Source organism: Gallinula chloropus (assembly GCF_964237585.1).
Source record: "Gallinula chloropus genome assembly, chromosome: 5".
Taxonomy (NCBI): domain Eukaryota; kingdom Metazoa; phylum Chordata; class Aves; order Gruiformes; family Rallidae; genus Gallinula; species Gallinula chloropus.
In genome coordinates this window covers 58776406-58803939 of record NC_140090.1, presented here as the reverse complement: position 1 = coordinate 58803939, position 27534 = coordinate 58776406, and the positions used below count along the sequence as shown (strand labels likewise).

Sequence of the window (27534 nt, the reverse complement as noted above, 5' to 3'; positions counted from 1 at the left end):
TGGGAGTTAAAATGGGAGTAGTGCTGATAACACCCTGATGTTGTTAATTGCTGTCAGACAGTCAAGGACTTTCTCAGCTCTTCATGAGAAAGGAGGGGCGAAGCCAGGACAGGTGACCGAGCTGACCAAAGAGAGTATTCCACACCAATTACGTCCTGCCCAGGATATCAGGGGCTGACGGGAGGAAGGCTGGGGGCGGCTCCGGGACGCGCAGTTCTTGGGGGACGGTCGGGTTCTGGGACTGCTCTGGATGGCACGACCTGAGTTGTGTGGTTTGGTGAGAAACTGCATTGTGTATCAACAGCTTCATATATTCTTGCTCTAAAGTCCTGTTAGCATTGTTATATTGTATCTTTCTGTTATCTTAGTAACCTATCCTTATCCCAACCCACGGGCCTCTTATTTCTTGGTTTTGGGGTTATTTGCCCCTTCCTTTTCCCTTCCCTTACCTCTTCCCCCCCCACCCCTTCCCTCTTCCCCTGCTCTTTTCCTTTAAGGAGCAGGCAGCTGCCTGGATCTTGGCCCTCAGCCAGGGTGAAACCACGACAAAACTCTAACTTAGAAATACATTTTGAATTAATTCCTCATGGATATGTTGCAGAAGGTAAAAGAAAGGAGCAAAATACATAGTAGTTAAATGTGGAATTGGAAAACATTGCCTACATGCAGTACTGATGATAGATACATGGTCTTTTCAGTCTCTTGTTTGATAGATAAAGTTTATAAATGTGTTCTCTTGAAGAGAATATATTACCACGGGTACCATTGTAGCTGAAATTACTAAACTAACTTCCTGAAAACCATGGAAAGAGACAGTTTCAGGAAGTTTGAAGACTGCTTGGCCCATGGTTAGATTTGCACAATGTAGATAATGGTCTTCAGAATTACAGGAAGATGCAGCTAGGAAACCGTAGTGTACATAGGATGCATTTTTTCTTGAGTTAGTTATAGCCTGGCTGGTAGGCATATACCTATGTAAGTACTTGCTCTAGTGGTGGGGTCTGTGGTTGGACTGTAATCTCACAGGGAAGAATGCAGGAGGGCTTATGGATAACCCTCTTTATAGCCCAGTTATATTGACAGTCTTGGTTACAGAACTTCTATTATTATCATTAACCTATTATGATGAGTATAATGGAAAGGTAAATATTTTTTTACTTGTTTAGTCCCAGGTGCCAGGACCAAAGCAGGAAACCTATATGGGAAATAACAAATTCCCTACTATTCAGGGGGAGAAGCCTTTTTTTCTCCTGAAGTGCTGCTACAGGATTTGACAAAAGTCACAGAAGGGGTACAATTTAAATAAGTATCCTAGTTCATTAACTTCTGAAATGATAGCAGGGCCTACACAAACCCAAGCTGGGGTGTTTAGGCTGTATGCAGTAGTCTTGTGTGTCTATTAAACCAGGATTGTTGTTTGAAAGCCTCCCTTCTGTAAGTGTTGAGGCTTTAGATTGATTCTGTTCAGAATTAATGTTGAGCCTCCAGAGGGGTAGAAAATTCTTATGTACTTTGAGCTGCTGCTTCGCACCCTTCTCCAGATGTATCCTGTGCTATTGGGGGTGGTTTTTCAACAGAAAATGGATTTTAAATTTTCAGTGGATCTGAACTGCAAAGAAAACACAAATGCATTTGGGGTTATATGGAGTTTAAGAGGACTGGGGCAAATGAAAAAAAAATCCTTTCTAGAAAAAGTATGTGTGTGTTTTTTTGAGGTTTTTGTGGCTTATTTGATCTGAGTTTCTTCTTCCCTGCATATTGAGTAATATTCACTATGCAGAACACCAATCTTAGCTGATTTCTTGAATACAGATGAAGCAACTTTAATAAATTGAAATTAGGTTTTGGTTTTGGTTCTAATACCTTGTACTATTATATGAAACAACAAAAGTCTTATTTGAGATAAAATTTTACTTTTACTGTTGTTTTTCAAGTTGTAAGGAAAAGAGACTTTTGGAAGCTGAAGTTGCATTCCGTTTTTTAAGTAGTAATTGTTGCAAGCTCCCCTGTTCTGCATTGTGTTGTTTCCCTGTTGGGAATAGGGAGCAGGAATGCTTCTTTCACTAACTTAAAAATAGAAACTATGTTTATAAAACTGTCCAATAGTGTATGCAGTTTTATGGATGCCTTCCTTGTGACGGTGCTTGTTCATGAAGATGCAGGTTAGCTTTTTGTCTGTTCAGTTCCATCAGCTGTAGTGATAATGCTTGGCTGATGAGGTTAATACTAAGGCACGCAAAGTGATGTGGGGAGCTGTGTTCAAGTGGGATACATTGTGGATACACTGTGTTCAGGGAGGTTGATGATATATTTTTGTGTAAGAGAGAGTTAAAACACTCTGGGAGAGAAATTTCTAAACATACAAGTTGGCATTGTAGGCTTAGCCATATTTTTCATTGCCCCCTCATGATCTTCACCAGTGTTCTGGTATTCTTCACCAGATTGCTCAGTGTGTGCGCACAAAGGGGAGGTCAGGGACCTGCAAGAATGTGATTCAAACTCTGAAATCTAGTATTGTTGTTGCAGTTAGATGCCTTTGGGGTATGTGAATCTAGGAGGACATAAAGGGTTTTAATCTTCTCAGTTTTGGATAATTTATGTATCTCTGACAAGTTGTATATCATAATTTCCCTACAGACATACCCTTTAAAAGTACAGCACCAGGGTGTGAGCAGAGGCCACTCTGGAGTAAGGGTCCCAGTTTTACAGAGCAAAAGAGATGATAAACCCGTATTACAGCGAGATGATTTACTTTTTGAAAGAAGAGAAGCTTCTTTCTCAGCACACACTGTTTATACAATTTATATATAAATATATTTTTATATATTTGACTTAAAGTTGTGATGAAATTTGGCACCCTGGACTGCCCTCTTTTCTTGGAACTGCCCTTAAACTGACTTCAGCTTTGTGCTCTCTGAATGTATAGGACCTACATTAAGGTTTGTAGCAAGTCTGATGTTTTCACACTTCTGCAGTAATAGCCTGTCAGCATGTTTTTACCATCATTTGAGTTATTGTGTACCGTGTGATATCTGTGAGGTACTGTAGAGCTAACGTGGGATCTACTGGACAGCTATCATTGAGAAATTGCTTATGAAAAAAAGCCAACTAAACAAACACTTAGCTTACCTTATAATAACTAGTTCCTGAAACATGAAGGACTTTTTTCATATCTGGAAAGTAAGCTTATTTATTTATCATTTTTTAACTCACAGAATGGGTGCAATAAGGGGATTGCAGCAGACAGTATTCAAATACCTTGCTTTACTGGTGATCCAGAACAACTGCTTCAGCAGCTGAGACTAGAAATCAGTACCTGTGGCTCATTCAGGGTTTTTTTTTTTTTCAGTATTAACTTTTTAAAAAATAATATTTTCGGGTGGTAGTGGTGGTATTTCTTAGTCAGAAACTACATTTTTTTTTTTTCCCAAATTATGATGTGATGGGAAAAACATAACCACCAAACAAACCGACCAACCCAGATCGCCCTGAAGGTCCTTTGTTAAAGTACAGGTATTCTGACAAAACAAGTTTGTTGATTCTGGCCTTCCTAAGGCTGTAAATAGTTAAGTAATTGAGGTAAGGTGAAGACTGGGACCAGAACAACCTAGGGAAGGTTGTCAAAGTTTCAGTTTTCAGTAAAACTTGCCTTTTTATTCTCTTAACCATGAAAGTACTTGTCTTCTGTTTCTATTAATAGGGTAAGAGAGGTCTAAGCTTGTGCACTGGGCATAAGATTGTGTCTTCCAGCATATTGTCAGAAGACATTGAGGTGTTTCTGAAAAGCCAGTTCCAAATGCGAACAGAGGTTTTTGGTTTACTGTTCCAATTTAAATTTCTTGGGAATTTGAGTGAAACTTTTCATTTCTTTTAATGTGTATAGAACATTTAATGAGACTAGCACTTAAAACCATAATTGTGTGTGCACAACTAGTGCCTAACAGTTTTTAGACAATCTATTTAAAGCCTCGGAGTGCTATATCAATACTTTAAGTAAGATTTATAGCTGTGAGTAACTTTGCGTGCTCCAAAATTAAACTTTCCAGGATTTAATGTGACTTTTTGGGAGTGGGATATTAGAACATGCTAAGTGCTTTTAAGAAGTTCATGGGAATTACAACTATAGTCAGATGTGTACATAAATTCCGCAAGCACAGAAGTTGCAGTAGGAAAAAATCTGGGGTTTTGGGGTAGAGTTTTGAGACAAATTTTGGCAACAGGTATAGAAGTGCAGTGGAGTTTTTATCAAGGATTCATTTTATCCAGGGCAAAGCCTGTTAGTTTCTCGAAATAGATAGCTGTGATTTTTTTAAATAAATAAAATCATTTCCTGTTTGCATAAATTACTTTTAAGTGTTTGCTTAAATGTGGAAACTATACGAGTATAACTAAATGCTAATACTAAGTGGTTATTTCTAAAATATTATGACATTTATGTAGACCAATCTTGGGGGTTGCAGCATATGTGAAGACTCAGAAAGCAGTAAGGATAGTAGGTCCTTAATGTTGCAGAATCTCTAAACTATGCTAAATTGTTGAAATGCATGTTTCTCTTTTTAAATCAATTACAGAACACTTAAGTTACTAAATCCAGTATTTTTGTTATCTTTAATATTAATTTTTAGCACAACCTTACTAAGCATGGTTTTTCTGTTGTTTTCTGAAGTGACTGAATACATAATAAAATTTAGTATACAAACTTTTGTAAATTTTTTAGTGAAAACAGTCTTAAGCATTAGGATAATCACAAATCTTGTCTAAAATGGGTTTAAACTTATAAATGTTATGAAATTACATTTTGGGAATGTTGACTAATCCAAAATAAAGATTTGGGGTAGTGGGTTGGAGGAACCTGAACTTAGTAAAGGTAGGGTTGCTGTAGTATCCAGTGCTCCACTGATACCTGGGGCACTTTGAGTCCTTCCCAGCCTGTGGACATGGGGCTAGTATCCTCCTTCCACTTGAAGACCTCACAGTATTCCTTGAGTAGCCCACGTTTTTTTCTAATTACTGCAGTAATCTGGAAACAGCAATTTCTGCTTTTTAAGTCACTGTTCCTTCTGCTCTGTCAGATGCTAAAGCTGGATGATATTTTAGATTATTTAATGTGAATGTTGTCAGTTGTGCATTTCCTCTTTGTTATGTGGGTGGTTGCTCTTCCATCCTTTTTTACTATATATTAGATGCATGCAAGAGGATGAACTGTGATGCTGCCTTTCTGCATCTTACTTGCTGTGCCAACTCGCAGTCTCCCCTTGCCCTCTCCAGCATCCTCAGATCCCCATGATTTGTTTTGCTGTGGATGCATTCCTGCTTTGCATGATGGGTGAACAGTTCAGAAATCTTTCTCCCATCACTTGGGTTGACTATATGTGGACGCAGTAAGGTGAAATGATTAATGGGTTTGCATTATCCTCTTGATGCAAGGCAGTGGATTTCAAATGTGGCTATCTGATGGTGTTCAGCATTTCCCTTTTAGTTAATGGCAAGCACTTGGATATAATACTTGTTCTGATAGTTTTGGTTTGTTTGTGGGGTCTTTTATGTAGCACAAAGAAAAGTGTGTATGGTATACCAGGTTTCTGTTGCAAGTAACTGAGATGCAGACCTTACTACTACTTTCATCTTGTTAGTGCCCTCTTTAGGAAGATGGTGCATTTATAGGATCAGAGCAAGGATTTATATAATGCCTAAAGCAGAGACACTGACTAAGGCCACCTAAATAGTCTGTGATACTCTTTTTAATAAGTCGGTCTTTTGAAAACAGAGCCTGCAATAGCTGTTCAGGTTCACACTGCTTTTATGATGGTGTTCTGATCAGCTGCAGTCACTGGTTGTTTATAATTTTGTCTCTGCATTTTTGCCTGAAGGGAATGGGGGTGTGTGTGGCTGTGTGGGTGTGTACATTTGAGACTCCCATTGAGAACGTTTTTAAAAAAAAAAAACCAACCCAAAACCCAAACAAAGCCTGGCTTAACTTTTGTACTATATATGTAGCAGGATTAAATAGGTATCTCCTACCAAACTCTAATTGATTTGTCAGTGTGAAGCAATGGCATCTGTTAAAAACTTGTATACATTCGAGAAATTTAAATACTGCATTTTATAACGTAATCCTTTTTTTCCTGTAGGGAAACTAAGAATATAAATTTGGAGAGGTGATCATAGTGCATGCATCACAAGGGTTTCTAAGCCAAAAGGATTGCTGACAGTAAAAATATAATGATGTGATATTTGGTTTTAATGCTATTTAGAGGATTGATGGACTATGGTGGTTGGATGTATGATGCCTGGGTATCATTCAATTTCTAATTAGAAAGTAAAATAGCCTGTTTACAGGTGCAGAGTTGATGGCATGTTGTTGCTCTATGGGCTGTGTGTATACATACACAAGCTTTTTTTCTTTTTTTTAAATTGTATTGCCTGACCATTTTTATTGAGACTTCAGTTCCTGGATGCAACTGCATGTTGGCATAGTATATGCATTTTCTGCAAATTTACCCATACTGCAATTGGAAACACAGTTATTTGAGCATGGCAGCTTTTTACATTTGGATGTACAATTTCTAGTGACCCAGAAAACAAAACCCTTTTGAAAGTTATAATTTACCTTCTTCCTACAATTAAAGGAATGAAGAATTCTTCTCAGCTTATTAACTTTGCTGAAGAAATAATATGTTTATGGGTTAAGCATTATTCAGACCTATCTTCAGTGACAGAGCAGGCACCATACTGTGAAAGTTTTTTGTAATACAATTAATATTGTGGTTCTTAAATATTACATAAAAAAGTTATTTTCCTTTTAAACTGAGATTGAAAAACCAAGAAAAATATCACTGGTTCACCTAGTATTAGGTATTGCAGCATTGAATAGCTGTCCATGCTAGTTCCTCTAGGACATGAAATGGAATTAAACTTTCTGGTGACTAATTACTGGTTTTCAGAAGATAATGATACTTTAGAAACTAATTATTATGAAAAGAGATACAGGTAAGAGATGCTTCTGTTTTGGATTATGTTCTGACCCAGTCAAAAAACCAAACCAAAAAAAAAAAAATTCAAACAAAAAATGCAACCCGAAGCTCAGTTTGTCCTAATTGAGGTAGCTGTGAGCTAGAAATAATACTACCAGTATGAATGCAGGATTTGCTTTGAATGTCCAGGCTAAAGCAGTTTGAAACTACGTTTTGTTTACTGGGCTTGAATGTGTGTATTCTTAACTTTGAGTAGCTCAGAGCTCAGACCTAGTAATACAGTTATTAATGGAAATGGCTTCAAAATATGTACTGGAGCCCTGTAAGTTTCTTAAACTTGTGTGTGAAGTGATAGGATTTGCAAGCTCTCTATTATTAGGTTTGCTATGGGAACATCAGTCTTTGTAGCCTGAACTGCCAACAACCTTTGTCCTTTATTTTACCTTCAGTTAAAAAAAAAAGGGGGGGGGGGAGTGGGGTGAAATAGGGAAGTAAATGAATGTTGGCTAATGGCCATGTCTTTTCCTAGAGCAAGTAAAAAAATCTAGGAAAGATAAATGAGATTGTGGACCAGGATTTGTTTCATTACATGAATGATATGAGATGTTTTGTAAATTATTTATCAGAGCGAGGCTTTCTGAAATGGCTAAAGCACTGTTATGTCAAAGGGAAAGAGAATGGTGTGGGTGCCAAGAGGAGATTTTTCTTGGATTCTGGTGAAAGAATAATGTTTCTTTTAAAATTGTCTGTATTAAAGTTTAAGTAACAGTTAAGCACTGTGCTGCTGCAAATGAACAGTTGTGTTGGATAGCTCTGGACCGTTTTTCTGGTGATAGTTATTGGTGTAGTTTATGGGGGGGGTGGTTGTTATAATTTTGTTCAAAATACAAGTCTTTTTTATAATGATGAGGTGGATCTATTGAATTATAGAATATCAATAATTAAAAAAAATTAAAGCATGACTAAATAGGAAAACTGACAGTTTTATAATTTGGACAATTATTTTTTTACAGGTAGCAATTTAATTTGTTCCTATTAGTTTTACTGCACTTCTATGTTGTAGCTTATGGAATAGCCATTGCTGTAATTAGAAGTTTTTTGGTTCTGGCTGTCTTCAGTGTATGTTGTTTGGGATATACAAGTATGTCAGTATTCCAGTAATTGGACTGTGAGCAGATGAACAGCAACCAAACCTTCTGACGATTAAGCTTTAAAAAAAAAATTTTCTACAAAAGTGTCTTGGCTAGGGTAAGGATGTGTGGACTCCTCTTGGCTGGGTAGGGCACCTTCACATTGCTGGTGTCAGTGTTCTTTGGAATCTGCTGCTTGATTTAAGTGATCCTAAAGCCTAACCCTACTTGGAGTATTTCTGTATTATGTTGTGTTGCGATTTAAGGTATACCTGCATGGAAATGATGCCTTCTCAAGAATGCCCTTAAAAACAATCGCTCACCACTCCCCAGAACTGTAGTGGAATACAGATTTGTAGGCCAAAAATTGTCACCTTTTGAAGTATTCTGGCATAGAGTGGAAATGTGAAAATTGAAGGTTAAAACAACAAATTAATTTGATATATAAACCTTAAAGTGTTGGTTAGCTAAGTCAGGAAACTATGAATTTGCAAAAGAAATTTTTTATTTTTGAGCAGCTTTGATAGTAGCTGGTAGAAGCCAGTCAGGGAAGGTACTCTATTGTTTGAGTACCCTGCTTGAAGAATGTTGCACATAATTTTATTTATTATGTATCTGTTTATAGATACGTTGATGTAGGCATTAATACATTAATATTTTGAATGGTGCAGGTAAGAAGCTTCATTAAAGCTCTAAAATTTACTGCAGAAACTATTTTGGGATGTTTAATCTCTGATAGTTTGTTGTTTAGCAAATTAGAAAGATTTGATACAAATTTATTTCCTGTTCTTAAGACTTTCTCTGTTTATTGCTTCCAGACATTGGGAGATTTGCATGTTGTTTGGGCTTTTTTGGGGGAGTTGTGTAGTTTTGGGGTTTTGTAATTCTGTATCATGGCTGATGAGATGCATCAGACTAGAATGGATAACTGTTCTGTCTAATCTAGTGTTTTCATCCTGAAGTGGTAGTTTGAGGAAGGTATGAGTTACATTGGGTGGAAGAGGAATAAACTGTCTTAAATTTGAGATTTTTTTTTTTTTTAAAAGTTATCATGTTTCTTGTGGAAAGGTGCTATATTTATCTCCAATATAAAGCCATTTTGCATTTTAATCTTTGAGCATTATTAATCTGAAAAACAAGTAATTGTGTACTGGGGTTGAAATTGTGTATTGAAGAATACACTGGTCTTGTATTGGATAGGTTTACATGGATTACTACACAAGGTTGCTTTTTATAGGCAAAACTAACATTTATGAAATCCATTTATGTTAAAATTCCTTATTCCAAAATTAGTAAAATAGATGTTTGTCTTAATAATTAATGTTTTACAACAAATTACAGGAATTTAATGTGAAAGTGAAAAAGACCAGGGACTGGCTTTTGATGGTGGGTGGTAGATGTTTTTGTTGGGGGTTTTGGGGGAGTGATTTTTGGTGCCAGCTAATTATGTCTCTCTATTTTTAAATCTAGCCACGAGCTGATCCCATCCCAATATGTAGCTTTTGTTTGGGAACGAAAGAATCAAATCGTGAAAAAAAACCAGAAGAGCTGTTGTCTTGTGCGGACTGTGGCAGCAGTGGTAAGTTGGCTGAATTTACAAATAAAGTGTTGATGTTTAACTCTGCTTTGAAGGTATTAAAAATATTTTCTGAATGTCATAATCTTGTTGGAAATAGATTGGGAATTGAAACAAGGAGGGGGGTGGAAGAGACTTTTTTGAAAACAATACTGTTGTAATCTGGATAATTGTGAGTGAAGGTGTGAATTCATCTTTATGCCATAAGTATAGATCAGCTGAATAAATTAATAGTAAAACCGCACTGGTAAAGTACAGGAGTTCTGTTATTGTTTGGGATCTGTTTGGTCTGAAAACTCAGGTTTACATTGTGACATCAGATGATCAAGAATTTGACTTGCAGAGATCAACATTTCAGATGCAGTCTTTTCCCTTATGTATCCATTTATATTTTTTTCCAAAATTTTGTTATTCAAGTTGGAATTCAATAGTTCAAATAACATACTGAAGTTCTTGGGCAGCTGTTGCTTGTCAGACACAAGTGACTCTACTGATCATATGTACCTTGCTTCTGTCTGTTGCAGCAGCTCTTGCAGACACTGTGTGGCTGTTACGAATGCAGGTGCTTCTCTTAAATTGAGCAGCTAGGTTAATTTTGAAAATTAAATACCGTGGCACTTTGTTGTTTTGTGCAGAGCTCGTACATGGATGATACCAAACACGTTGGCCTAGGTTATTCCTGATTCACAGAGGCAGCTGGCTAAAACCTGGGCAGATCTCTTTAGCAACCCTATGCCATAAAGCTTTTCCTGGCATGACTGTACAGTTCTGGATGTGAAAATCCTCTGATCATTTTAGCTATTCTGAAAAAATCCCCCTTAGAAAGTTGTTTTATGCAGGAAAAGGACTTGCTTTGCCAGTAGAGTTTATCAGTTGACTGGACTGCTTTTGTCAGCTGTGCCATTTAAAAAACCTTTCTTTGCTCCCTTAAGTTTACAGCTGCTTACAGTACGAGGAAGCACTTCTGGTAAAGCTTTGTAGACCGTTCCAGCTCAAAGACAAAATAGCAGTGTAACGTCACAGGTTACAACATCCAACTGCCTCGTGCTACACCTGGTTGAATATAAACTGGATTGAGAAAGAAATGTAGTTGCAGAATGTCTGATTGGTTCCCTGGTTAAGTTCACTGCAAAGTCGTGCTAACTTCTATGCCAGAATGAAGAAGAGAGAAGTGCTTGGGAGGGAATTGAGTAGAGAAGTGGTAGGATCTTTGTAAGCCAGTACTGCTTTTGAGAAGGCTGGAAGTGAAAGTATTCTTTTGGAGTCTTTAAATTCAGAGTACATGCATGTCATTGTTTTGCAGGTGTGCTGAATACCTCGTATTTAAGCCAGTTTTGTGTCTGTGTTGTTCTAGTGTATTTAAACAAATGACTAAACAATGAAGTAAGGAAGTGTGGTTTTCACCCCGTATGCAAATGCAAACCCAATAGGTTTTAAACCATCTTCCTTTAATGGTTTACAGGTTTCCTGTCTTTTCTAATCTGTATTCTAATATTTGGAAATTTAATAGGATTTGTACTTGCTTACCCTCTGGTATGCAGAGTTTACATTAATCAGGTGAGTTTAGATATCAACTACTCTTCTGTTGTGTAATAATCCCCTGGTAGGTCTAAGATGTTTTAGAACTGGAAGTCCTGACTTTCATGGATCAGCTTCCATTTGAATTAACACTGATACATTCTCTCTGCCTCATTAAGACTAAATTATGTTTAATTAGTTCCTCAGATGTATTAGATATAAAGAATGAAATGTTGAGACTGCCGATCAGATTGCTGGATGGTTAAACTTTAGCTACTGATGCCTAACTAAAGTAAAAACCAATCTCAGTGCAATTTATAAATAACAAAACTTCACTCAAGTGGAGGTTTATTGTAATTAGATTTGTGATTTTGCACATTGCAGTGTATCTCAAAGCTGGTCTTGCTGCCTAACAAACATAAAAGAAATTGCATAGTATGCAAAGCAAGCGAATTGTTCAGTTGATCGGAGATAAAATTGCAGTGCCCACTACTGGCACATCTGCTTTCCTTTATGCTTTTGTGTCAGTTGCTTGTGTCTCTTCAGGTAATGCTTCTGCATTCTGAAAGCAGAAACTGTGGGATATTTGCACATTTCATTGACATTACTCTTATTTTGTGGTACTGGGGAGAGTAATGTATTTGGGCAGAGGAAGTGAAATGAGCTGCTATGTCACTTCGCATATGGCATTTTCTCAAGGAGTAAGATGAGGGAAGTCATACATGAGAAAACAAATTGTATTCTGAGACCAAACATTCCCCCCATGCACTATTTTTTCCCCTTATCTTTTGATTTTTTGAAAAATCAAGACTTGAGAACTGGAATTGAACTCTATTTCCATTTTCCCCTTTCAGAGGTGCAGAAGCAATTAAAGAGCTGCTGCTGGCAGACTTTAAAAAGGAGTTGAAGCTTTAGACAGACAAGGGAAAGCAAGTTGTGTTACTGAGGGACTATAGTAAAGATGTAAAAAATGTGGGGAAAAAAGTTGTTAAAACTGGAATACTTGTGGTTACTGTCCTTGCAAGCTAATAGTACATTAGTCTGAGAAGGCAAGAGTTAATGATCCCTCAAAGATGGGTAGGGAAGGTTGGAAAGCAGAGCAAGAAAGTCATCAGAGTTGGATCAAGAGGAATAGGGACAGAATTGTTTGGAAACGACTGTGCAAAAAAAGCTTTATAAAGGAGATTTGGGCTGTGCTTGAAAAATAAGGAAATATGGGGATTGTCTTGATTATTGCAATCTGTAGGGAGATGTTGACTGGATGGATAAAATGAACATGCAGGTAGAAAAACCTACCACATGCATGAGATTGGTGCACTTACCCATAGCTGAAGTCACCATAAATAATAATGCTTTCTATCTAAAATGTTATCAAATACAAGGGATTTTTTTGTGAATTATCTTATATAATCGTTACCAACACTTCTATCAGTGCTAAAAGCAACTGGAGATATTAGCAATCTAATTTAGCACTGTACATAATTTTCGTTACTGATAGAAAGCTTGTTCTTTTAAGACCAGCTGATTTTTCAAATCCTTTGAAGAATAAACATGGCCCAAATTTGCAATGAAAGTCATAAAGAGCACATCTGCCACAGCAATGCAGCATTTTTCTAACTATGAGGGATAGTAATGAATTTTAAAGCATTTAAGTTTTAATAGCTTTATTTTTAAAATAAATCTATATGTATTTCTGGTGTAATTGCCAGCTTTCAAAAGTCTAAATTTCTAGTAATCTGTTAAACTTGGGTGCTTCGTTAATGTATTGATGCTGCGGAGATTTAAAAGAAAATCAAGTGGTTGAGCTAGGAGAAATTGCCATCTGAAATGCTTTAAAGTAGTGATTGATCAAGTGTTGAAAACCTTTTGGCTTCTGGATATGGAGAAGATGGTGTTTTCTCTATTTCAGTTTATATCAGTTAGAGCTGAAATACAGCAAACCCTTAATTCAAAACCATTCTTTTCCTCTCCAGCTCTTCAAATCCAAAGAAACTAGCTGTAAAATCATGGCAGGTGTTAGTGACTCATTTTAACTGACTACAGAAATTTGTTAAACTATGACAGTAGTTAAAGATTGTCCCTTCTAAAAGTGAAACTTGTGTTAATAACCAGTTTATGTCTGGTTGGTGTTACCATTTATTGCTAGTTATTATATGTACTATGCTAATTTGTGTCCCAAATAAAGAATGTAGGTATTATCAGCTATTAAAGAACAATAGCATATGGTATTTTGAAGTCTGAAAGTTTCTGCTAGGGCATACCTAGATAAAGACAGTAAAACAACATGGCATTGCATAGTGATTATTCCTAATTGCTGTTTTCCAGTCCCTAGTTTTTTGTGGCTTAAGAACTTGGAGTTAAAAGAAGAATCGTCCTATTTAATACCAATAGGTTTTTTTCTTGAATTTTTGTCTGATGATAAAACCTAATGCTTAAGGATATTAACAAATGTATAAAGCTGTGTAATTTCTTGAATAAGAAACATTATATTAGTAGATAACAGAGCAATAAAGTAACCCTGTTTCACCTAATCTGTGCATAGTTAGTAACAGTTATACTTCTCGGTTATTTACTTATGGCAAAGTTAAAATCAACAATTTAAACCACAACTTAGTTGCTCCTTGAAGTAAATCACTTCTGTGCAGGATAGATAACTGGAATTCAATGTACTTATATGGAAATAATTAGTTTATGATTACACTGTAATGTGTGTTAATATAGTTGTTAAGTCATGGTTGATGAAATAAGTCCTTCTGTAATATTGATTATTAATAAGCCACTCTAGGGAGCTTTTTTCTTATCAGATTCTTAAAATAAAGCCTTTATTAAGTTCTATTGAAGGGAACAGTGTAGCATCAAATTCAACTGTGCAGTTACAAGGTGTATTTGTTTCTTTCAAGGAAAAAAAAGTCACTTTTAAGTGCATATTGGGTTTTAGCCATGAAAATCTATTAATGTGTCTTAACCGATATACTAGGAATAAAAAGGCAATGTTTTTTCCAGTGTCTTGTGGTTTTGAAACTAATCTATGAACTTATTATTGTCTCTTCCTTACCAATATATTATATTCCTGCATTATGTTGTGATAATATGCTTTAAAAACACATGTTAAATTGTCTTTTAAAGTTTAACAAAGAGTGGATGAAGCCTTGGGTACATACAATAAAAGGAAATAAAATCTGAAATTTGCACTTCCTAAAGTGACTTTTGCACTCCATCAGTCATCTTTGCCATTCCTCCCTCAGTCCATAAAAAGACAAAAATAGGAAATGCCCATGGATTATTAGCCTCACTTCTTGTTTGTGGTGGTTTAGCTCAGTCTTGGACTGAGAAACAGTGGATGGAGAAAGTCTGAATCACCATGACTAGACCATTACCTGAAAGAAAGCATGTATCCCGAATTTGACAGTGAGAAGAAAGCATCTTTCATGTGCATCATATCACTGCAGCCATCTATATGTGCAGCATGGCACCAGGGATTTTTTATCTCTGACAATTTGTGGCTTGACAACTTTTGTTCTTGATAATCTCTGAATATAGTACTAGCAAAAAGTCTTTCCTTGGAGGATTTTCCCTTCCTATTTAGCACTGCTTTTATCTTTTCTGGATTAAGGGTATGCTCTGTTGAGGTTGTTGAAGACAGGAAAAATCACTCCCAGTATTGCCTAAGGTGGTGTATGTGTTCAGTTGTCTGGTGTCACGTATTAATTGGAAAAGCCATGTAGGCCTTGTAGGCTACCATGAAAAGATGATAATCCCACCAGGGAATAAAATAGTTTTATGGGACGTAGTAGTTCAGCTACTTTTTGCACCCTCTACCGTTTTAAATCTTCCTTTGCAATAAGCACTTCTGCCAATTGCCTGCTTCATTTTTTTTTCCTTCTTATTGCTGGGAAATAGTTCTTTGTATATGATTAAGTAAAAAGTTAAAATGAAAAATGCATTAGTTTGACTTTTAAGTTTCTCTGGTAAATGATTGCTATACTTAGAAATATAACTGATATGGTTTTATCTACAGATTTCCTCTGTTTATATTGCAGTGCTGTGAATGGGAAGTAAAAAATGCTTTTCAGAACCAGCTGCAGATGAATATGCTGTGGAAATAGCCTAGTGATAAGAAAAAAATTATTTCAGGTGCTTGTGTCAGTTGCAGGAGACGTCAACTTTAAACCTTTCTTCATAAAGTAATCTTCTGGTAGTTACTCTCTGTCTTTATAGAAAATAGATGAGTTAAATAGTATGTTGCAAAGTTCTGAAAACAGATGGTGCTGGCTGGGTTCAGATGTGCTGACTACATCCTGTTGAATTTAAGAATCAATCAGTCTTGCTAATCTTAAATCTCAAGTTCTAATTTTTATTTTTGGGGTTTTTTAGGACATCCATCATGTTTGAAATTCTGTCCTGAGTTAACAACAAATGTGAAGGCCTTAAGATGGCAGTGTATTGAATGCAAGACATGCAGTGCATGTAGGATCCAGGGCAAAAATGCAGTAAGTTACTATTGAACGTTAACTGCCTTTGCTTTGCTTGCCATAGCCCTATACTTAGTGCATGTGCAAATACAAATCACAGATGTACAACTTCAAGTAATGCTGGATTAAGTCTTTTTTTCCTCTTCCTCTCCCTGCCACCCCTCAGGATAACATGCTTTTTTGTGACTCCTGTGACAGAGGGTTCCACATGGAGTGCTGTGACCCACCACTTTCCCGAATGCCAAAAGGTGAGAATATAAATCCTTTCAATGAAAATACATTCATTCACAGTCTTCTTTCATATTAAGTGACCAAAAAATCTTTAACATGCTTATTTTTTGCACTTGTAAATAGTATGATTTCAGTAATGTCAAAGCAAATACTTTGTGTCTTTACTTGGGATTTTTTTTCTCAGGAAAATAGTAAAGATCCATGATCAGATTCACTGTGTATTGAGTTGTTGGCCAGTATATTGAAGGTGAAGTTTTATAAAGGCTGCTAAAGTGTTTTGAGCATATACACTGACAAAGAAATCCTTAGAGCAGTTGAAAAGAGACTGCTGCTTCTTGCCCTTTTGTAAGAGTAATTTAAACAGACAAAGTGTGAATCTGGTATTTTCTTTCACACAGTCTAGCCTAGATTGCTTTGAAACGCAAATGTAAATTTTTCTCTTGTCTTAATTGTTTATAAAGAAAGATGTAGGTAGTATAAGGAGAGGCAAGCTAGAACAGAAACTCTAGCCCATTATATCTCACAATACATTCTGTGATCCTTGTTGTTTCTTCCCCCCACGCCATTCCTAGAGCATTTTGTTTTCATAAATTTCGAAGTGTGGGTAGAAGTGGATCACTTTCTCTGTCCACTTGTGCATCCCTATGTCCTATTCATAAGATAACTTGACCTTGTGTACTTGGCATGTGTCTTAGTAGGCATCTGCAGTACAGATGAAATAAGCTGTGTATGATTGAATTTTTTTCTTTCATGTAGGGATGTGGATTTGCCAGGTCTGTAGACCAAAGAAGAAAGGGAGAAAGCTACTTCATGAGAAAGCTGCCCAAATAAGGCGACGATATGCAAAACCTATTGGACGACCGAAAAATAAACTAAAGCAACGAATGTTGTAGGTTTCTCTTGTAATTTTTTTTAAATGTTTCTCAGAATGTAGTTGCATAAGAGTTGTTGCAGGTTCAATTACAGTTTCTAACTGTATTTCAAGTTAGGGAAAGTAGGTGGTGAGTGTTCTAGTATATGCCTCTCAGCCCACTGGCCAATAATTTCTTAATTGTAGTGGATGCTATTTCTGTCATGTCAGAAGGAGATTAAAAACCTTCCTGTGGCTTTTTGTACCTACAGCAGATGCCTGTAAATGTCTGTGTATAACATATGCCACAGCTGTCTTTTAAGTGTAATTTAAATAATTGAACCTGCTTTGGCTGGGGGGTTGGACTCGATGATCTCTTGAGGTTCCCTCCAACCCCTACAATTCTATGATTCTGTGAAGTACGCACAGAATCTGGTGGTTAATAGAGAGTTACTGATAACTAACTTCTTTTTTTTTTCAGTGCAAATTTTCTGGAAAAAATTATTACTTGAATTCTGCTGTTAAGCTGCTACTGGTTACTAGGGGAAGAGGTTGCAATTTCTCCTGCTCCTCAGGAATGTGTATCTAAAACAAGATAGTATTGTAATTCTTCTGGTATCTATCTGTTCAAGGAACACTGTAGTTGAGTATTTTAAGGCTTGGTTGTAGGATTGGTTTAAGTCACGTTCAAATGCTGAGTTGACATTACACTGAGTGTGAAGCAAGAATAGATTCTGTGTTAACTCCAGTAGATAATGCCCTCTATCACATGTTCCTATACACATATGCTATTCTTTTCCTCCTCTTTAACTATCTGTTTGGTCATGTCAACTCAGCAGCTGAAAAGCCTTCAGGCTTTGTCTAGTACTCATTCTATCGTGTGCCATTTTTTTCTATAACCAAAACACTTGCATTTTGCAAAGTAAAGATTTCTGGAGCCAGTGGAGCCACCATTTAAAAATAGAGGGGGTGGGGTGGAGGTGGGGTGGAAGACTATGGCACGCTAGTCAAGTTGATCCATTTGGTGCTATGTAGCTTGCAGTGTTCTGCATCTCTCTGTTACCAGGATCACCTGTCTTGCTTTTTTGGTCCTTGGCATTAAATTCTCAGCATGTGTTGCTCTCTCTAGGAAAGTAGTACAGGACGAGGATGGAGTGTGACACTATGTGAGAGAGAGAGTTGTAGTGTCTCATGAGAGCATGTTGTTAACAGTGGGTGAAACATTCCTTTTACTTCTCCATTCTCCTCCTAAGTAACCTAGGAATTTGAACATACAACTGAAATTCCTATTTATCATTGTATGCACATAATAAAAATATTCCCTAGATCTCTAGCTAACACCTCTGTTGAGGTGTTAACACCTTTGAAAACCTCTAAGACTTCAGCTGGAGTTCTAATGCAGTACCACCACATTCGTGATTTGGGTTCCCACAGTGGATTTAGCAGGAATGTCTGTCTGATGCAGTAATGCTGCTTCTCCTCCTTCTTTGTACTGTAAATGAAAAGTTGGAAATGTTGTGAGGGTTTTACTGTTACATTTTACTAATGGGATTCTGAGCTACAACTTTCGAAATAAATGTCATGCAGAAGTTCTCTTGGCATTATGGATATTTTAATAAAGATTTTTCTCTATAGCACTTGCTTGCACCACATGAGAATGTGCTCCTAAGGGTAGTACTTGGAGGAGTTCTTTGTATAATATTTGCAATACTGTGGGTGCATTTTTGTTACTTCAGTGGGGGTTTTTTAATCATATATAAAAATAAAAACCAAAGCAATATGGTTTTGGAAAAACAGTGGTTAGGAGATGGAGTATCAGATGAGAGATTTCCCCATGGAATCCTATTTAAAAATGATCATGGGGTACGGAACATGACAGTGTCATACATAAAAGTATATGGTCACGTGAAATACAGGAAGATTAGGTAATGCCACCTTAGTTCCATTTGTGTAGTACAAAGAATATTTGTCCAGTAGTACTAGAATAATTTTTTGCCTGTTGACCATCTGTAGGAAGCTCTTCACAGGCTGATTACTGTGTAGGATTAACTAAAACCAGGTGTGTGTCAGCCTGTGGCACTGATGATGATTACTACATCTGGTAGTTAGAATAGGTCTTCTGATGGACATAAGCTTATGACACCAAAGGATGCAGAAGACTTAGAAGCTTGGGGTTTTGTTGCTTCTGAAGCTAACCAAATTGAAGGATGTGTGAGTCGAAAAGGGGCCAGTTCTTAAACTGGTGGGTACTTCGAATTCAGTAAACCAGATGGTTGCCCCAGGCTGTTCAATCTCTAATTAGAAGAGACCTGTTGGAATTAATTACTTCAGCATCTCAATTAAGAAGGCAAAATCTGCAGAAGAAAACTTTCTGCTGCAAAGTAAATAAGCTAATTTGAAAGAGGAGGCTGGATAAGGGAAAGGAAGCATTTGATGCAACTATAGAGCTTTCTTTGGATTTGCAATTTGATCATGCCTCTCCTGATACTTGTTCTTTTATTGTAAATATTTTTAAAGATTCTGCTTCTATATACATACAATATACTATGTTTCAGAATATCCCTCAGTGTTGTTCCTCTCTTGAGTCATTCGTGACCAGCTAAAACCTGTACTTCTGTCACAAATGTTGACTTTCAGCGTGCCTTTTTTCTTCCTAACATTTAAATAGCATTCACCACTCTTCCTTTTTAAGACCTTCCATGGTAGGCCTGATAGATTTACAGCTTTTCTACAAACACCACTTGGTCTTACAGTTTTGCTTTTTCATTTCCTTTGTTGTTTTTGTTTTGGTATTGTTACTAAAGAAAACAGGGTCTATTTCTTTTGTTTTTGTTGTAATGTTCTTAAACTACCTCATTTTGCTTTTACGTCTTTTTTGTAATTTTGCTACTAGTGGTGATACATATAATCCAATGAGAGTGTGGGGAAAAAAGGTTTCTTGAAAACTGACTCTCCAGTATTTTAAAGAACTAATAGACTTTCTCCACATTTTAAGCAAATGTAGTCTGGAGTTAAGTGTTTTAATATGCAGTAATTTATTAATGCTGAACATATGCATCTCCTTTTTGTGTACGGTAAACTCTATGGGGATGGAGTAGCTACTGTACTTAGGCACAGTGCACTGTTCTTCTCCAAAGAAGCATGCTTTTGCCACCTACTTTCTTAGGCATGGGGAGGGAGGCTGTATACTTGGTAGAGCTTGGTGTCCCAGCTGCTTCTATTTATATATACTGTGGACTATATTTTAGGGAAGGGGATGTGTGCGGAGGGAGGGGGGGGAATACACACCAAAAGAAAAAGTGGAGGGGGAAGTAGATAGTCATAGTGGGAAATGTATTTCTGAAGTGTGTATGTCTTTAAATTTCTGTAAGGATTTTCAAGTACAGTGGCACAAGTAACTTACATAAACTGCAGTACTATTTGGCAGTAGTTACAGATTTTTAATGCTGATTTTTATTTTCCAAATTTTTGCATAGGTCTGTAACCAGTGATGAAGGATCCGTGAATGCATTCACAGGAAGGGGGTCACCTGGTAGGGGTCAAAAGACTAAAGTCTGTACCACACCTTCATCTGGTCATGCTGCATCTGTGAAGGATTCAAGCAGCAGATTGCCTGTTACAGACCCCCCTCGGCCTGGTGCCACCACCAAAATCACCACCACCTCCACCTACATATCTGCCTCTACACTTAAAGTTAACAAGAAAACCAAAGGGCTCATTGATGGCCTTACTAAGTTCTTTACACCATCACCTGATGGTCGCAGATCACGAGGTGAAATAATAGACTTTTCAAAGCACTATCGTCCAAGGAAAAAGGTCTCTCAGAAACAGTCATGCACTTCTCTTGTGTTGGCTACAGGTACCACACAAAAGCTAAAACCTCCACCTTCTTCACTTCTACCCCCAACCCCCATTTCTGGTCAGAGCCCCGGTTGGCAAAAATCCAGCACTTCCACTTCTTCTAACTCTCCCCACAGTTCTTCCAGTCAGTCAAGCATACCCTCCTTTAGTAGCCTTCCTAATAACAGTCAGCTGAAGGGACTCTTTGATGGACTCTCTCATATCTATACCACTCAGGGACAGTCTCGAAAAAAGGGACGCCCAAGCTATGCACCACCCAACCGTTTGCATCGTAAACCAGAATTGTCTTCCACATCAAAATGTAGTAGCCATTTCTATGGAAAGAAAGAGGTTAGGAGTAGGTTTATTTCTCGTGCCTGTACCTCTGGATGGGGTGTGTCTAGAGGACATGCTTTTAAAGCAATTGCTCACCTCAAGAGAACAACTTTACTTAAAAAGTCCAGGATTCTAGGCAGATTAAAGTATAAAGTGACCCCTCAGATGGGGACCCCCTCACCAGGGAAGGGGAGCTTGGCAGACGGAAGGATTAAACCTGATCAGGATGATGGTAAGCAAAGGTCAAAGCGCCAACCAAACCTGCGTCCCGTCCAAAACCAAAATTCTTATATTGTCACATAGGTCTTAGCTACTTCTCTTGTTCTGACTTCACTTTCATACAAAAGCAACAAAACTTTGACCTTTTATCTAATGCTGACTAAATCTCCAAAACGTTTTTTCTGACTAATACCACACCACCTCTTTATTATTTTTTGCATCTGTAGTGACACTAGGAGCCCCAGATACCTTCATGATGTTGCTTATGGCTGTGTAGTACCGCATGAGTAGCCACTTTCCATGCTACTTCCTTGTTCTTCCCCTGCCCTTTCTGTGGCAGTAGTGCTGTCATCATGGTTGTGTGCTGTCAGTGCTTATAATGGTGGGCATTTCAATTCATTTCCCTCTGCTCCATTGCTTTTTCATGAACAATTCCATCCTGCTACAGTCTCCACAACACTTGATCTGTACTGCTGTGAACTATCTTTTTTTATAATTACTTTTATTTAAGAAAGAAAATACAGTGTTTGAATGTAGACTTAGCTTAGCACTGGTCTCCAACTTCTAAGGGCAACTTTTTTCTCTTTTTTTTTATTTTTACCTTATAGAGTATACTGGAATTTATCAAGTGGCGTAGTTCTAGTGATAGAATTTATTCCATTTCACGAGCTTCAAAACTAATGTAGTAGAACTGGACTGCAAAGGCTTATACAGACGGACAAGCAAGTACCAAAAATAGCTCATGCAACAGCAAAATACAATGCCGGGGGTGGGGGGAAGATTTCTTTTCTGCTACTTAGTAATCACGACTTTAACTACAATGGGGAGTCATAACAGCCATAGTTACTACAATCCTATTTAGGAGTATCACTTTGGTGAGGCACATGTCACCTTCATGTCTGTGAATAAACTCTTTGCTGGTTTTAAATAACAGATACTGAAATCAAACTAAGCATCAAACAAGAAAATACGGATGTATTTCTGGTGGGAAGCAAGGACACTGTTACACAGGAGGATTTGGAAGTATTTAAACAGGCTCGAGAACTTTCCCTGGAGGTAAGAATCACGTTATGTAAAATGTAGCTATTTCTGTAAATAAGAACTCTGTTCACTTTCTTATGTGTATTGGCTTTCATTTTTAATATATTGATTTAGATATAATATGTTCTACTTACTGTGAATTTAATTTGGGAGACACTGTATATGCAGTTACATTCTCCTAGATAGGAAACAAGGCATCACGTTGGAATGGGTCAGCTAAGTGTCACTTGGAATAGGTATTGAAATACAAACTTGAGCATTTTGGACACAGGACTACCACTGATTAAGCATAGAGATTAATCATAGCTGACACCCTAGTCAGGATTGAGAGGATGTTGGTTGGTAAGACTATGTCTGATGATTTTCTTCTGTGGATAAATTAGCTATTGTGGAAAGTTAAGTCTGTCCTGGGAAATACTGCCTGGTAGGAAACTGGGTTATTGAGTTCATAACTTCATTTTACCCAATGATTTATCATGCTTTGAGTTTAAATACTACAGACATTTTTTTAGCAGTGAAAATATTTGAGCTGATTTTAACACCAGCTGGTATAAACAGGCTTAGACAGCGCTCTGTAAGGTGTGTAGTGGTCATCTAAAGTTTGTGGACACTGAGCTGGGGGTTTTTTGTGGGTTTTTTATTTGTTTAGTTGGGGTGTTTTGTGCCAAGGAAGGTGGACGTGGCAACTTAATATTCCTGTAGTAAAACAGACTACTTCATTTTTCAGTGTCTATGAAATGAGCAACCAGGGTGTTGGGGAACCCAAGTCTGAAGAGAGGTGCTTCAGCTGCTGATTTCCTTATAATTGTATTCTAAATAAGCATGTCCTGTGCTTTTTTCAGTAACAGAAGTCACTTTTTTGAGTTCTGAGTACAAGAACTGACATTACGTGGTCAATGCAGTGACCTTTTTATAGTTTTCATGGTACATTAACTGAGAAACTCAAGCTGAACTTGAACCTTTAACTTCATTATTAGTTTGTAATTCCATTTGTTTGTGGAAATGGTTCTCACCTCCTCCTTTCTATGTCTTTCATATGCAGTCCAAAAATGTTAGGTGATAAGATTTCTAAAATTTGTGGCATTGAAATGACTTCCCCTGCCCCTAGTTTCTTCCCTTTTTTTTTTTAAATTTCATCAGCCTGTTAGAGTCTAGCAGTGATTTTCTGATCAGCTACCTTCAGTATGATAGCAGCAATTTGTATGCTAGCGTACTAAACTATACTAGTGTCTTAGTATACTGTTTGCTGTTACGAGGTAAATTCAAAAGGTTCTAGAAAAGTTCTGCTGATGCTTTCTCTCCCACAAAAGGAACTGTAGAGAAGTCTTTGTGCTATATACTGTAAGAGAACTGATGAGTTTGTGCCTCTTATTTGGCTGGGCCATGCTCCATCATTTTATGCTCGCTCTTTTAAATGCTGCTCACTTCAGCTGTAGTTGTTTGACACCTTGATACAAATTTTCACTATTTATCTTTGGCTGTTTGCTAACTCTGTTTTCTGTCCAGGTTGGAAGAACTTAAGCAATTGATTTGAATACTTAAGGTTTCTCACACCATCTCTGTGTGAAACTCATTAAAGGTTAACTTTCCTTATATTTTTTTCTGTAACAAATATTCTGTTTTTATTGCATCTGACAGAAAATTGGGTGTAAAAACACTGGTGAAACAAGTGGGCGATACCCTTCAGTGATTGAGTTTGGAAAATACGAGATCCAGACCTGGTACTCTTCACCTTACCCACAGGAATATGCAAGGTAGCAAGTTGACAAGATAGTCAGACATTGTTACAATTTTTATTAGAACGATTGTTGTAACTTATTTGCTTACTCTTTTGTAATTGTTTATCATTTACAACCTTTAAAAGTAAATATCCTTTCATAATTGTGAGAGCAAGGATTTGTCTTGTCATTTTTTCTTTTACTAGTTCTTATCAAAGATGCCTTAAAGACTGATTTACGTAGTCCTGTGTAAACACAGTCTTGCAGTGGGTATGGGTGTGGTTTTGTTTAATTCTTTTTGTGGGGATTTTGTTTGGGGTTTTTTGTGGGGTGTGATTTGTTTGGTTGGTATGGGGGTTTTTTTGTTTGGCTTTGGATTTGGTTTTTTTTTTGTTGTTTTTTTTTTTTTAACCATTGTAACCAGCTATATCCAACTTCTGAGGCATTAATCTTGTTTGTCATTCAGAATTTGTTAACCTCCTTTTCTAGGAACTGGGGAGAAGTCTGAACATGATAGATAAATAAAATCAAAGTGAGCAAGTTGTGGCAACAGCATCTTATTTCTGGCCTTCTTTGCCAGGGCGCACCCTGGAGTCAGGCAGGGAGTGTGAGCTAGTGTGCATACTCAGCAGATCTCTGCTGATTTTTTGCATGTACTGATTCATAAAACATTTATTTTCTATTGGATCTATGTCTCACATGGAGACTTTCAGAACTGTGGAAGTGTGTTTATCAAGCTCTACTGTAAGAGCAAGCAACCAAGTTGTGTGGTCTATTCTAAAATGCCTTTGCATAGCATTGCTGTAAGCTGCCTTTTCTCTACATCCCTCTCATAACTAGATGTCATCTTCTTTGCATGGTGGGAATGAGAGAGATATTGTGAACTGGTAATATAAAAATCAAGGGCTAAAAAATGTGCTGAGAGCACTTTTCTTTCTGCTTGCTAGTCTTTTAGTGCTAATGTTTTATTTCAGTTACTTTTTTTTATTCCTTCAATTTGTATCATATTACGAAAGAGAATGTTGCCTGTTAAATTAATCCCAGATAGAGGCATAATAATGGATAACTATTAGTATGAGGCAACAGTAGGATGGCAGCTGTAGGAGGCAGTGTGGTTCTTGATACTGGAGTAGTATAAACCATGGCTATGATCCTTACGTGATCCCAGGATGTGTCAGTAGCTTCAGAGCAGATAAAAATTGTCCTCTGCTCTAAAACTTTGTAGACTAATTAATTTTTGCAGCAATCTTCCACTGTTTCATAATTTAAAAACAAAGGTAAATAGCCATAAAATTCACTGAAAGGAGCCGTTTTGGGTATGTAGAACACTTGTCAGTGTTGTCTTACACAGGGCATGTGGGTTACTTGCACATAGACTGAACAAAATGCTTCCTGGAGGAGTACAATTGTCTATGTTGCCAGTGTTGTGGAGATGTGTGGAAGGGAGACTTTTTGCCTATTTGCAAACTTTTTGGATGGGCTTCTCTGTTCAAGTGATGATTTTTGGGTATGTGTACTATCCTAGTACTTTGCTGTCCTACCCAAGTATTTCAAAGACATTGCAAAGAAAAACTATGTCCTAGCCTTCCTCATGTACAAGATAAAGAAAATTAAAGGGAAGGAGATTGTCGGTATCCTGGTGTGTGCATCCTTTGTCTTTTTTGGAAGAAGAGGGGTGAAACAAGGTATGACTCCAGTCATGCTCTGATTGAGACCACAGCAAAAGCTTAGGTGGGAAAGGGAAGTACCTGGAAACTACCAGAGGCTGGACCACAAAGCAGCTGACCACAGTCCAACTCTACTGTGATTGAATCTGATCTTATTTTCCATTTCTAATGGTTGATGTGTATCTTTACTTGTTTGCTTTAATATGATTTTTTGGCGGTGTCATGTTTGGTGGTTGTTTTTGTTTTTAGCTTAAACAGTATTTACTTGTGGTACCTGATATTTAAATGGGGAGGGCGTTTCAGTATGTGGTAACTGTTTTGTTTACAGAATTTAACTATCTTTGAAAATAAAATAATAAAATATAAAAAAATAAAATAAAATATTTTATTAAAAATAATAAAATATCTTTTTAACTTTCATACAGGTTACCAAAGCTTTACCTGTGTGAATTCTGTCTTAAATACATGAAAAGCAAAAACATTTTGTTAAGGCACTCAAAGAAATGTGGCTGGTTTCATCCTCCAGCCAATGAAATCTACAGAAGAAATGACCTTTCAGTATTTGAGGTAGGTATATCAAAATCTAAATTTCTGAGGTTTGTAGACATTACAGACCAGCTGTAGAACTATTGAAAACATTAACAAAAAAATATTTCCTGGAAGATTCTCCTTGTACTGCAAAACCAAAGCCATCTTCACTTTCCTGTTTTACCCTACCATGTTCTTTCACAGTTTTTACTTTCTTGACCTGTAGTTCATGCATTACCCAATTGCTTAAGATAATTGTATAGCATGCATCTTAGAGGTGAACTGCAGTGGAAGCTCTTTGACTGGATTGTCTTTCTCTTGCAACCATTCTTTTTTGGCTATTTGAGTATCTTGGGCATAGGGAGAATACTAATCATAATGTAAATGCTTCTAATGTACAAAAGCAAGCGAAGTAGTTTCTTGTGTATTGTTCTAAAAATACAAATGTTGCCACTAAGTGTTTTTGTGTTCCTTTTGGATGTTTGAGAAATTTTCCTTGAAATGTCCTCGTTGGGCAATGAGGTTCAGTCCAACTTTGGTCAGAACACACTGCCTTTAACTTCAAAGTCCAGAGTTGAGTTTGTGGATATGTAGTCTTATCTAAATTAGTTTCTTCAGAGATGACTTCTGTTGAAGTTTGAGGCTTAAGTATATCCTGGGCAATGGAACTGTCTTTCAAATAGCATGCCCACACTTACTAAAGCTATGCATTTGTTTCCATATTGCTGTATCTCAAGAGTTGTTATGGGTTGTATTAACAGAAAAGACTGCTGGGGTTACTAGGACTTCTTTTGAGGCTGTTGCCAAATAATGGTATTTAGATAGAAGTAGTTATCAATATATCTAATTGCAGGGATCATAGATTCTACATTTATTTTGATATCGTATAAATATCTGTTGTGCTTGGTCATTGCCGTTATCTGTTCAAACAATGATAGATGCAGTCTTGAAGTCCTTACTTAAGTTAGAATAAGATTTAGTTCACTTCTTAGCTTTTTATTTTTTAATAGCACAAATCTTTCCTGATTTGGGCAGTTTTTATAAAGATTGCAGAGCAATCTTCTACCAGCAGAAGACTTAAGTTGTAAACAGTCTTAACTCTGTCCCTGTCAAGAAACAAAATTGTCCTAGTCAGTCCAAAGTAACTTAGATTTTCTTCTTGGGCAGGGGTTAAGAGATGGAAAATATACAGCAGGCAAATCCTGTTTCCACCTTTACTGTCAATAAATAAAAAACTTCTCTAAAAAAACCAACCAAAGTAAAATGCAGCTCTGAGAAAAGGGGTGGAAGTGGTTGGGGGATCAACACAAAACACGCATAGAAAACAAGATGCATGTGAAAGCCATGTCCCAACTTCTTCCACTGTTTCTATTTCCTTGCTTTATTTTAGATGCTTTGGTAAGCATTTACACATATAGTTATTAAATCTTTTTT

General features: G+C 37.0%; 1 protein-coding gene across 1 annotated transcript in view; it reads left to right on the top strand.

The window, feature by feature from the left end:
- Positions 1 to 27534, top strand: part of KAT6B (lysine acetyltransferase 6B) — a gene marked incomplete at its 5' end in the record, with an annotated part of 104880 nt that overhangs the window by 44042 nt on the left and 33304 nt on the right. Inside the window, 8 exon segments of the mRNA XM_084264759.1 lie at positions 9575 to 9683; positions 15573 to 15688; positions 15837 to 15918; positions 16658 to 16790; positions 20228 to 21159; positions 22081 to 22202; positions 23826 to 23941; positions 25998 to 26139. Coding sequence (XP_084120885.1) covers positions 9575 to 9683; positions 15573 to 15688; positions 15837 to 15918; positions 16658 to 16790; positions 20228 to 21159; positions 22081 to 22202; positions 23826 to 23941; positions 25998 to 26139 — 1752 coding nt within the window.